The sequence below is a fragment of the Trichoplusia ni genome, chromosome 16, assembly GCF_003590095.1.
Source record: "Trichoplusia ni isolate ovarian cell line Hi5 chromosome 16, tn1, whole genome shotgun sequence".
Lineage (NCBI taxonomy): Eukaryota > Metazoa > Arthropoda > Insecta > Lepidoptera > Noctuidae > Trichoplusia > Trichoplusia ni.
In genome coordinates, this window is record NC_039493.1 from 4680865 (window position 1) to 4693460 (window position 12596).

At 36.0% G+C, this 12596-nt stretch overlaps 1 protein-coding gene and 1 long non-coding RNA gene across 3 annotated transcripts; one reads left to right on the plus strand and one right to left on the minus strand.

Moving 5' to 3' along the window:
- Nucleotides 1–379: 379 nt before the first annotated feature.
- On the minus strand, nucleotides 380–5352 carry LOC113501772 (zinc finger BED domain-containing protein 1-like). Of its 2 annotated transcripts, XM_026883013.1 has the most exons (6): nucleotides 4754–4841; nucleotides 3875–4415; nucleotides 3465–3634; nucleotides 3062–3393; nucleotides 2491–2977; nucleotides 2101–2414 (listed from the first exon to the last, which is right to left on the minus strand). In XM_026883013.1, exons 2-6 carry the CDS (start codon nucleotides 4008–4010, stop codon nucleotides 2142–2144), a joined length of 1398 nt encoding a protein of 465 aa, XP_026738814.1. In that variant the 5' UTR covers nucleotides 4011–4415; nucleotides 4754–4841; the 3' UTR covers nucleotides 2101–2141. The 2 variants fall into 2 exon arrangements, with proteins under 2 accessions (XP_026738813.1, XP_026738814.1); XM_026883012.1 differs by lacking the exons at nucleotides 2101–2414; nucleotides 2491–2977; nucleotides 3062–3393; nucleotides 3465–3634 and adding exons at nucleotides 380–1643; nucleotides 4988–5075; nucleotides 5285–5352 and having other exon boundaries at nucleotides 4200–4415; nucleotides 4754–4902.
- Nucleotides 5353–8106: 2754 nt separating this feature from the next.
- On the plus strand, nucleotides 8107–9316 carry LOC113501773. The gene is made up of 2 exons (XR_003401314.1): nucleotides 8107–8194; nucleotides 9045–9316. It is a non-coding gene; the product is annotated as an uncharacterized LOC113501773 (long non-coding RNA).
- The last annotated feature ends 3280 nt before the right edge of the window (nucleotides 9317–12596 follow it).

The following is a 12596-nucleotide window of genomic DNA, read 5'->3' on the forward strand; positions in this document are numbered from 1 at the left end:
TATATATAGAATATGTTTAAACTAACCTTCATTGAGCCAAGTTTCATCCGTGTAACAAATTGTTTTGCTTTTATTCCTTAATTTTGTTATGGTGTTCAAATATTTGATGCGCCATAACACAATGTCATCTCTGTCAATGAGTGCACTCTTGCGGCTAGGGATGTCGTAAATGCAATAAAGTATCGATATATATTGTATCGATAATTTTTGAATATATCAATATCGATATTGATATTTTTATTTCAAAATATCGATATATCGATATATCGGTGTGATAGGAAAAAAAAATATTTAGCCTAATCTACTTCAATCATCTTACATTACTAGATAAATACTAATCAATAGACATCATTTTTAATTTTTTCAAAAAAAGGACAACAATAAAAAATATTAATTATTTATAATATTTATTAATTAAACCAATTTTTATCTGATACTGACATTAGAAAAACCCTTTGGTTTATATGCTCGGCTGTAAGCCGACTTCTGTTATTTGTTACTGCGAGATTTACAGCGGATGCCACTCTCTCTGAGGAAACCGAGGACGCAGGCGATATTAAATACTTCAGGGCTATGTCGGAAAGGACTGGGGTAAAATGACGACAGTCAAACCAGAATTTTATTGGATTCTCTTTTCTGGGTATTATAGGCTGATCTAGATATTGCTTTAGTTCGCTAGGCATACCATCACTGGTTGAAAGTAAACTGGAGGCTGCTGCAGCAATATTTATCATAATTTTTTCATGTCCGGACCACAACGACGGCGAAGAATTTTCTGAATTTGGAATTATGGTAGTGGTTGTGGGTCTGAGTTCAGGCGAAAGTTGTCCTCTACGTCTATGTTCTAAACGTATTTCTTTTGACAATGCGGTTATTGCAGTGGAAACAGCTAGTGCTGAATTAAAATGAATACGCTTAAAGCGAGGGTCTAAAATTGTTGCTATAGCAAGATGTAAATGTCGCTCTAGTGGTTCTAGTTTGGCAATAACTAAGTTTAGCAAACTCTTCTGAACAGCAACACCAAATTCGGTGAAAGGTTTTACTTCTTCAAGTCCTTTCTGAAGTAAGTTTGCAATGGGAATCGCCAAACTAGAAGTCACGTACTGATCGCCGCTAATTTCTTCAGTAGCTTGCTTAAATGGGGTAAGCAATATTATCAGATCTCGTATGACACTTAACTCTGAAGAAGTTATCATATCAGGTGCATTCCGCCTAGTTGCTAAAATCTTAGCCACAATAGCTGATAATGTGTTGAATCTTTCCAACATATCAAGACAAGAATTCCACCTTGTGCTTACTGATTGTATAAGTGTTAACACTTCTCCTTCTTTCTTTTGTCCCTCTTGTTCTGCTCGCAAATCGTCCATTGCGTTCACAGATTGTTTAAAATATATTGTAACAATGGCTTTGACACGATTGGCAATTTGAAGAACTGATGCATTATCTCTTGTTGCGCCATCCACTATTAAATTCAGCAAATGCGCCATGCAAGGAATTCTTTTTCCATCTTCCAAAAATTTCTTCACTGCAGCAACCATGTTAGCACCACCATCAGTGGTAATTGATAAGATGCGATCCTTTTCTATTGTAAACTCGTCGGTAATATTTTCAAAGCATTCTTTTATATAATCAGCTGTGTGCGCCTGCAGGAAAGAAGACCAATATTAGTCCACTTTATTAAATTTATTATAATTAACTATTTATTTTATTTTTTATAATTTGATGCATTTATTTTATACTTTACTTACAGCTTGGCAAAAAAGTCGTGAAAATAATAGCGGCGCCACTATCGTGCATGTTGCCACCCTATATAGTACGACGATAACGGTTTTGATACATTAATTTAATTATTGAAAATTAAAATATATGAAGATGTTTTATGAAATATAGTGTTCATTAGAATATCTTCTGTATATATATTATGTAGTGAGACTATAATATATGTGTGATCGACAAGTGTTTGTTGCGTTCTGGGTGGATCTACATATTATGTCTGTAACTGCATCAACGATACAGGAGAAAATCTTAGCATGGGAGTAATGATAATCAATTAAAAACGTAGGCATTTTTCATGTTTTCATCAATAAAATTAACTGAATGTAATGTGTAAAAGTTTTATTAATTCAATTGCATATTTTATGTTAATCAGAATCAAAAATGCTTTCATCTAAATACTCCACGCCAGAACAGTCTTCATCAGAATTTTGGGGCGAGTCTTCATCAACAGTCTGCTGGCTATCTTCACTTGATTCAGTACTGCTGCTTTCATCTTGAAGGTTTATGATAATTCTTTCAATATCGTCATACAGAGTTCGCCCCCGTTCGTAATATTCTCTCTCTATTTTCATGACGTGTTGGCATGAATTTCTCCAGTCATTAGTAGATATACTCTGAAACGCTTGTTCAGCTACTGCCTATTGAAATAAAAATAAATGACATTAAATACTATAAATCATTTTTTAACATTTTTTTAATTGCTGTAAAAAATACCTTGATGTCAACAGATCCGACATTGTGCGATGCAATTTTTTGTTTTGCAATGCCCCACACTAGTTCAATTGGGTTAAGGTCACAATGGTAAGGTGGGAGCCTTACAACTGTGTGACCATGTCTATTTAAAAGATCATCTATTTCATAGATGGGCTCCGGTTTGTGTTGTTTGACAAGCATCAACAGATTTGGCTTTCTTGTTGTATCAGAAAATGGTATATTGTTCTCTGACAACCACAGCTTTATTTCACTGACTTTTGATGCAGAAGTGGGAGCTTTATTGCGAACTACTGAATGGTAGGGGGCGTTATCCATTACTATAATAGAAGGTTTAGGAACATTTGGTATTAATTTTTCTGTAACCCATTTTGTGAAATTATTTTTATTCATTTCGGAGTGGTAGTCTTCATTTTTATTTTTCCCACTAAATATTAAAAGAGCATTTGGTACGAATCCATTTTCACTCCCTGCATGTATAATTATATACCTAAAAAGAAAACAATATATATTAATCAAAATCATGGTATGAAGAATACTAGTTGTAAAGCTTTAAGATTAAACATCTAGTCACCTCTTGCCTTTGGACACATTTTCTTTTATTCCATGTATGTCAATGGATTGCCAGCATTTCTTTAATTTGTAGGATGTATGGACATAGCTCTCGTCTAGATAAATAATATCCTTTCTCAAGTCATCTGGTAAATTTCTATTTTCGATAATCTTTTCCAGATAAACCTCACGCTTTGCTGCAATATTTGGCTTTTCCATCAGAGCTTGTCTGTCGGATTGGCATTTTCTGTACTTAAAGCCCAGTTTTATTAAAACTTTTCGTAAGTGTTCACGGCTTCCGCTAAATTGGAGGTCTTCTCTAACCACAGGTAACAGGTTTCGTAGAGTTGGCGCCTAAAAAGACAAAAAGTCTCAGGGAACTTGCTATGAACTAAAAAAAACGAAATTGCTTTAAAAAAACTTACGATCTTTTTCACAGTGTAAAAGAATTGAATTTTTTGTCTGATCGCACACAAATCAAAGTCGTCCAAGTCTTTTCTAGGCCGTCCCGCTCTATGCTTTCCTGGTGTGGAAAAAACACCTTTATTTCGTTGTCCTTCCAATGCGATTCGTCTTATAGTACTGACAGATTTACCTAAAAAAAAAGTCGAAGTTTATATAAGGGTTTATACCGTCTATATTTTGTATGATATCATCATAAAAGTATCAATCTTGTTCCAGCGCGCTACTCTACAGACGCATTGTCAATAACATAACCTCAAATTCGAAGACATTTATTATAATGTAAACAATTATTATTTGCAAGGTTTATTCTACATTTCGCAAGCTAAAAAACACAAATGATATCTGATAACTTAAATTAAAACATATTTACCAGTCATTTCGGCAGTTCTTTTATAAACATCGTTGAGATCGGATAAATACTGTCCGGCTTCGGATTCTGCTAAACATCTCTTATAAACTTTATAAATAATCTCTCTGGCGGAGCTACGGATGACAGACCTATTCATTTTGCACACTATTTGTCACTTAATCACCAAAATAACGCAATTACGCATAAAACAACATGAAAACGATCACGAGGATTTATGTTATGACACAACAAGTACTAACTTGACATGATTGACATTTGATAAAAAGAGTGTTGCCAGTGATCAAATATTTTAGTACCGTTTCAAGACTTTTTTGCCAAGCTGTACCTGATACATTCTTCGTGCTGTCAATGTCACCATCTCATGCTCAGGAGTGCAGTTATTAGCTGTGTTAAGAAAATGTGCTGTCACTACGATGAAACTTCGTGTCGAGTTAATAAGAGTTAATATATCACTTGTTAAAGCAATATTATTTATCTCACTTAATTTTTGTTTTAAAATGGCTTTGGTAGTGGCGTATCGTTGTTCCATGAGGCCAGTTATCTGGAACTAGCTGTTGCCCGCGACTTCGTCCCCGTGGGTAGAAGATATAAGTTATGATTTATACCTGCCCTGTTTTTTTCACATTTTCCATTGTATCTTCGCTCCTATTAGTCGCAGTGTGATAATTTACAGCCTAAAGCCTTCCTCAATGAATGGTCTATTCAACACAAAAATAATTTTCAATTTGTACCAGTAGTTCCTGAGATTAGCGCGTTCAAACAAACAAACAAACTCTTCAGCTTTATATATTAGTATAGATATAGATGAGAAATGAATAATAAAATAACATTTAAAAATAAAAAGGATAAGATAATAATTTAATATTATAGTTCGCTTACAGTAGTTCGTGATGGAATTTTATAGCGTGGACAAATGACGCTCATAAATCTTTTCAATCCTGATTTTTCTACGCAAGATAGAGGCATGTTGTCTTTGCAAATCATGTAGATCAAAGCTTGATTTATTTGGCTAGTTTTATGACCCCCTGCTAAATTGAGAAAAATAATAAAATTAGAACATCCTCATAGAACTAAAATGTAAACAAAACAGTAATCTAATATCAAAAAAAATACCTTCATAGCTTGAACTTCTTTCAAACATATCTATGAGTGTAGTCTGTTTCCACAAGCCTTTACTCTGACCATCTTTGGAGGATTCAGTCTGAAAAAAAATATTGAATATTTTGTATATATTTCATTACACTTGTCGTCATAAATAGTATTAAGGTTAAGTGAAAACACCAAAATTTAAATTTATCGATATCGATACTTTTAGTAATTACACATTATTAGTTGACTGGTTATTGGTTATGAACAATTGATATTTAGATTCTAAAGCTACGTTTGATCTTGCACAAATAAAATACTTACACCAGTATCATCGTAAATCGCAATTTCAGACAATTCCATGAAGTTATTTTCTATCTCAGCAGGTTTATTAGTATTGGTAATAGTGGAATTAGTAGACGAAACAGGTGAACTAGTTCTTGTTCTTGGTGTAATATTCACTTCACTTGACGTTGAGTTTTTATTTTTAAGTTGCAAAAACGCATGGTGATGCTTATTTTTAAGATGTGTAGATAAATTCGTCGTATTGCCACATTACATTACATGAAACGTTTTGTCTGTCTATTTTTTTGAAAAAGTTCCATACAACACTAGACATGACTGGAATGCTCGAATTATTTTGTTCACATACGTGAATTAATTATTGATTTAATTAGTTAGATTGTTTGAGAACTATAATCAACTCAAGTGCAGGCAGAAATACGCTCGCGTTGAGGTTATAATACGGAATTACCGATAACAGACGGATAGTTGAAGCACAGACACTGACACTGAAATAAAATTGACAGACAGAGTTGCCAACTTAAGTACCAAAGTAAAACGCAGTAAATCGAGTCGACCAAAGACAAAAAAAATGTAATTTGTTAAAAAATGTTAGTATAAAAAAAGTATTCTTTTTTAGGATTTTTAATTAAAAATATCGATTTTTATACCTTTTCAATACTTGTAATTTTATATCGATACCTCGATACATCGAAACATTAAATATCGCTCAAAAATATCGATACATTGAAAAAATAATATCGATATATCGATGTATCGATATTTTTTCGACGAGCCTACTTGCGGCTACGTTTGACGTATTTAAATTTCAGTTTCTTCAATACTTTATCAAATGTTGTCCTTTTAAAACTAGGCAGTGTTTCGTCTGAATTTACAGCCTCCAGCACCTTATCAATGGTGGGCAGTTCATTATTTAAGTAAAACATGTGTTCTTTTCGGCGTATTGCACCTAATTCCATGTCGTCTAATGTATCAATCTTCGACACTCTCGGTGATGGTTTTGGAGGTGATCTCAGGCAGCCCGTTGTTTTGTATTCTTTTATAAACCTGTTTACAGGGGCTCGTGAAATTCCCATAACTTCAGCTGTTTTATTAACAATATCAGTTTTGTACGGATATGAATCCTGCGGCCACGTTTTTCAACGTGTTTGAATACATTCTTTGCTCGTTTTTTCTTCTGCGAAGAAAAAGTACAAGCATTGATTGCTTGGCCCAGGTTCAGGTTCACTCATGTTATTTCACGAAAACGTCAATATCACAAAAACAAAACAAATAACAAATAACTCTAAACGTAACGAAACAAGAAAGGTAACAACGGAATAACATGAATTTAACGAAAATATCGGCAGTAGCACTTATCGCATCAACAAGTTGATCGACAGTAAAGATGGCGAAAAATATTCACAAACAATCATAATATTTCTCGAATGAAAATGTTTGCGATTAAAAAATCTCTCTTCATTCTTTGATGGTCTAATTATGACTATATGAGTGCTATCAATGCATCCTATAACAGATGGAATGTTGAATTTTTCAAAAAATCTGAAACAAGGCATGTTACATAGTTACTTCTATTGTAAAATCAATGCACTTTGAACATAAAACATTATTAAGTTCAATAAATGAGTTGGGTATTTTTCAGTATCTACCTCGGTTTTATAGCATCTCTTTCACGACGAGTTTCAGTAAACTTGATCCATTTCTTTTGTACTAGGGGATGGTTAAGAGCTACTGTTACCTCTCGAATAGAACGAGAAGTAGATTGTTGACTCATTAGGGTCCCATAACTGCCTCCAACTAGCCTTTGGTAACTCCCAGTAGCATAAAAGGACAATGCCACTGAAACCTATGAGAAATAAGTTCTTATTAAGCTATTGATCTTATAAACAAATGTCATGATAACATTGCTAGGTCATGCATCAAATGGAACTTATTTACTTACCTTATAATTTGGTAATAAATCACTTCTTCTCTTAGCGGATTGCATAAAAGGCTTTATGTTTTCGAATATTTCGTGAAACAAATCCTTGCTCACCCTATAATTGGCTTTAAACTCGTTTTCATTCATCTAGAACGCTTTCTCCGTATAACGCATCATCCCACGCTCATCTCGTCTTTGTTTCAGTTGTTTTTTTATGGGAATTTAACGAAACACTACATTACCGCTAATCGTGCCATATTAAACACTTTTTATCCAAAGAAAACTACGTAAAACACAAAACAATTTCCTAAATTTACTCTTTAGTAATTGGAAAAATCACAATCAACATTCACTCTCACCGTAATATTGCCGCAATAAGCAGCTGTCAAAATAGACTCAAGAGTACCGTTTAGCGCCCAATCCGATTTCAATTAGTTCCCCATAATGAACACGCAATTTCAATTCAAACATTTCAAAGCTCGGTCACACTATGCGAACTGCTGGCGTCGCAGGAAGACAGCTACTGCACCACTGTACTCGCATAGTTCGTCTGTATCATGTCGCAAAATACACGTTTAATCACAGTGCATACCACTATAAAAGCAGTTACGAAAATATTTTGTGTTGAAATTGAAAGAGCTATACAAAAAAAGAAGAAGAAGAGAAGTGTTTGGGTCAGGACTTGGCTGCAAAGAAAAGGGGCAACGAATTCAATATTTAAAGAGCTATATGATGAAGATCCCCGAGAATATAAAGCGGTTATGAGATTGACAACTGAACAAGTGGAAATACTTTTAAATTTGATTGCTCCAAAAATTCAACGTGATGATACACTAATGAGGGATGCGATACCTGCGAGGGTGAAGTTGGAAATAACCCTAGTATACCTTTCTTCTGGGATATCGTGTAGACTGTTGTCGGTATTTTTCAGAGTTTCAAAAGCATCCATCATTAAAATAATACCAGAAGTGTGTGCTGCTATCAATGAAAGTCTAAAAGATTATATCAAAGTAAGTATTTTATTTTATTCATAATCAAATTCACAATGGTTTTGTAAAGTTTTTGTACATATTAAACGTGAACTTTACATATTAATACTTAATAACTACAGTACTACATAGCTTAGTTCGTTATTTTTTAATATTAGAGATTGATATTGCTGCAGCAAGTACATCATTAGATTGGGGTATAGATTCAAATTGATCCAGCAGTGGCGCAGAGAATGCAGATGTTGTAGGGTCAACAGGTTGATAAGCTTCAGTAGCGACCTCTACAAGCTGGTAGGCTACAGGCTGTGGTGATAGCGTACATTCATTATGGAGTATAGATTGTGAAGATTGTTCCACTTGCATAGAGAGTGCAGACATTTCATAATTTACTGTAGGCTGTGGTGATGGCGTACATTCGGAACTGTAATTAGAAGGTGTGTACACAATTCTACCACAGAGGGCTCTCTTACGGTATCTAGAGAGTTTCGCCTGTATTTCATCTGTCGCATCAATTCTATCAATCGAAGATAACTGTTTCAGCTGCAGTGCTACATGTCTTCCAATAACATCACATTCATCTTCTAATTCTCTTGTAATCGGGGCAGACACGTTTACTAAACTACTATTTAGTTCTTTGAGTTCATTTACGGCTGCTTGAATGTCAGACCGTTCTGATGATAATTTCGTCTATAACTTTAGAGTTTTTGGTGCCTTTACCACTTTTATATGAGCAGCTTTGTTGCTATTGTCACTAGCATCAAGGTCCACGTTATTCGTGGCCTCCTCGCTTCCTGACGCTGATGCGACGTTGCTTCCTGACGTTGATGGATGATATGGTTCCTGAAATTAACATTACTCTTTTATTTTTCAGATACCGAATGTGGAAGAATAGCAAGATATCCAAATAGGATTCGCTTCGAGGTGGAATTTCCCTAATTGTTGTGGCTCTATCGATGGGAAGCATATAACAATTCAAGCACCACCAAATTGTGGCAGTGAATATTATAACTACAAAGGAAAAAATAGTATAGTGCTCATGGCTGTTGTGGATCACGATTATACTTTCAGATATGTAGATATAGGCTCATATGGTCGTAACGCAGATGGTGGGGTATTCCAAAACTGCTCTTTGTATCCTTATCTGTTAGTATGTATCAAAATAGGTTTTAATGTCTTGTAGCTATGTAATCTATGTTTGTCTCTGTTATGTTGATTGTCAAATATAGTTCATGGAAAATATCCAACGTGTTTTAATAGGTTATGGGCTCAGTTGGGCATTTATCAGTTATTTTGTTGTTAAAATAGATAATTTGCGCTTGTTGACTGGCGAAACCATGAACTCGAATATAGCTAGTGTACCAAAACTAAAGGGCATGGAAAACTATGATAAATGTGGTGCCCGTTATGAAAGAAAATGGCGGATAAATGCGTTTTCAATGTTTTTTATAAACGGAAGGTTTAGTTAGAAGGGTTGGTACACAGATAGCGGTGCCAGTGCACATATGACTGTTAACAAGGACGGGATTGCAAACATGAAACTATCACCGTGTTTTAATGGGTTGATTGTTCAGGAGATGTGGAGATCATGTCAGACTTGCAATGTCATATAACTGTGAAAAATGTGCTATGCGTGCCTGTTTTGACTACAAACTTGTAATCAGTTAGCGAGCTTATCAGGAATGGTAACCAGGTTATAATTGAAGAAAAGCATTGTTATGTATTTATGACGGAAGAGATGCTTTGGTTGCGATAGCTGACTTAACTGATGGGGTTTACAAGTTGAGGTTACAATCTTCAAGTTACATGTTGGCAGCTCCTGCAATTACAGGAAGATTGTGGCACAGAAGTGGCTTGCACATATAAATAGCCAAGATATGGAATGAATGTGAAAGGATAGAGATTGTGTAATCCTTCAAAAGATACTGTTATCACCAGCAGATGTTATTTTGATAGAAAGCGAGACAGGTGATAATGCAAACAGCCAGGAGGCAATATTGGTTCCAGATGACGAGAGTAATGTGCAAACACCAGAGATCAGCGTGGAGAAGGAGAACAGAGATTCAGTGGGGGCATCCTGTGTTCCAGTATTTGATTATCATAGTGATAGCTCTTCAGATTCTTCAGTATACACTGATGGTGAAGAAACACACATTACATGTATATCTTAGTCAGGAGCCAGAGCCTTATGATAGACAGAAGACGCAAGGAAAGCAGCCTGATCGGTATGGTTTCAGCAACTTGTGTGTATCCAGTACTGTTCCAGTTTCTCAGGAGATTTCAATCTCACAGGCTCTGAAAAGGCCTGAGAAGGAGCAGTAGAGACGTGCTTTGGCTGAGAAGTTGCAATCATTTGAAGATAATGATGCCTGGGAGCTTGTCAAAAACCCTAGTGATGTATTTGTAGTATGGGAATGAGTATAACTCTACTGTTTTTCTAAATGGTGTACTAATGACATGTAAAGCATTTTAAGTTTATTTATATAGTGGGTGTTGTACTATGTCAGAAATGTTTTGATTATTTTGATAAGTGGGGGTGTTAGTATGTATCAAAATAGGTTTTAATGTCTTGTAGCTATGTAATCTATGTTTGTCTCTGTTATGTTGATTGTCAAATATAGTTCATGGAAAATATCCAACGTGTTTTAATATTATCTAGAAAACAATTTATTGTTGCCTGAAAATGGTATTCTAGTTGGAGATGATGCCTTCCCTTTAAAACCGTATTTACTAAAGCCCTACAAAAATACATTGACTACCGCAGAAAAGATTTTTAATTATAGGTTGAGCAGAGCAAGAAGGATTGTGGAGAATGGGTTCGGCATTCTAGCATCTCGTTTTCGTGTTTTGGGAAAGCCAATTCAAGTTACAGAGGAAACTACGATAAAGATCATCTTATGTGCTTGTACATTACACAACTGGTGACACAAATGGCGACGCAGCATTTGCATGGCAAAATTATATGATTAGGTAATTATAATTACCTAGTAGTAATTAGAATATAAAAGGGAAGGGAAAAATAAAGGATAGTAAATTTTGTGGACCCTGACTGGTTTGGAACGTGCCTTGTGCCTTTGTAATTATAATTTGTAATAAAATACTTACCAAATTACTTGATGTTCCCTTTTCTTTAAGATTAATTATTTTCATAATATAATCCATAGAATCGAACCATTTCTAAATGGTTTTAGATCTCATCAGTGCCAGATCCACTTTTTTTGCTCTTTTCAATTTTCAATAACTCCTGGTTATACGTTGAGCGTAAATTTTTGATTTTTTTTGTAACTTCATTCATGTTTTGTAAATTGCATTCCAAGCGGATGTGTTCTAACGACGCTTTACGTAAATCTCTGTTCTTGTAATTAGGATCCAAACAATTCCATAAGTTCGTATGATTCTTGTATAGCTCCACAAACTTTATATTTTGATCGGATGTCCACTTTTCCGCCATTTTGATGTCAACGCAAGAAACCTACAAAAACACTGCATCGGCGGCGTGGGCCCGAGCGTACGAGCTACTGTCATTTCGCGAAATCATGCGAGTTGACGACCGAGCGACGTGCGAGTGGCGTGGTGGGGGAAGGCCAGTTGCTAGTAAAAACAAAAAATGTTGAAGTAACTCGCTTGCGAGCAACTGTCCCACTCGCACATAACAGTTACTCGTATGATGCGGTCACACAGTGCGAGCTATTGCACCTCAGTAACTGACACGGTCAGCTCGCATGCTAGCTCGCACCGTGTAACCTAGGCTTACGGCCTTTACAACTGACACGAAACTTTAAGACTGAACAATAATGTCTACCTCTGCTGATAATAGGTCCTCAGCGTCCTGTGATGATCCGGTGAACCTCGCCGTGCATTTCGTGAAGTTGGCGTCAGTGCTCGTCGTGGGTGTCGCGGCGGTCCGCCGCTCGCTTTAACAGTAGGAGAGGCCATTCCTACTGAGGTCGATAACCTGAATGTGCCGTTGGCTGCCATCTGCGAACTGATGAGGCTTTTATTTGCTTCTACTTGTGCAATCAACGTGGACAAAAAGTCTGAGGAGATGTTTGGAGCTGGTTGCTGTGTCGACCTTGAGCCGACGCTCGCGGCACCATCTGCGTGGCCATGTTCGATGACGCTGTCCTCCTCCCTCTTCACGTTGTCGGCATCTTCAAGTAGATGATGACAAAGGTAAGGTTGATTATCCGGGCTATTCATAAAACACATATTAATACACATAACTAAGACTTACATTTACACATTTACAATTAACACATTTCAGTTTGGGGTTGGGATTGGGGTCATTGGGATTGGGAGTGGGTGTTGATATTTTGTCGAAGCTCGGTCAGCGCCTCCACGATCGCCATGTTTCGGTGCTGCATCGCTGTCTTAAGGTTGTAGTCGACAACTGCGGCTGTTGGCGCATCCATGGCTTTCCTGCAGA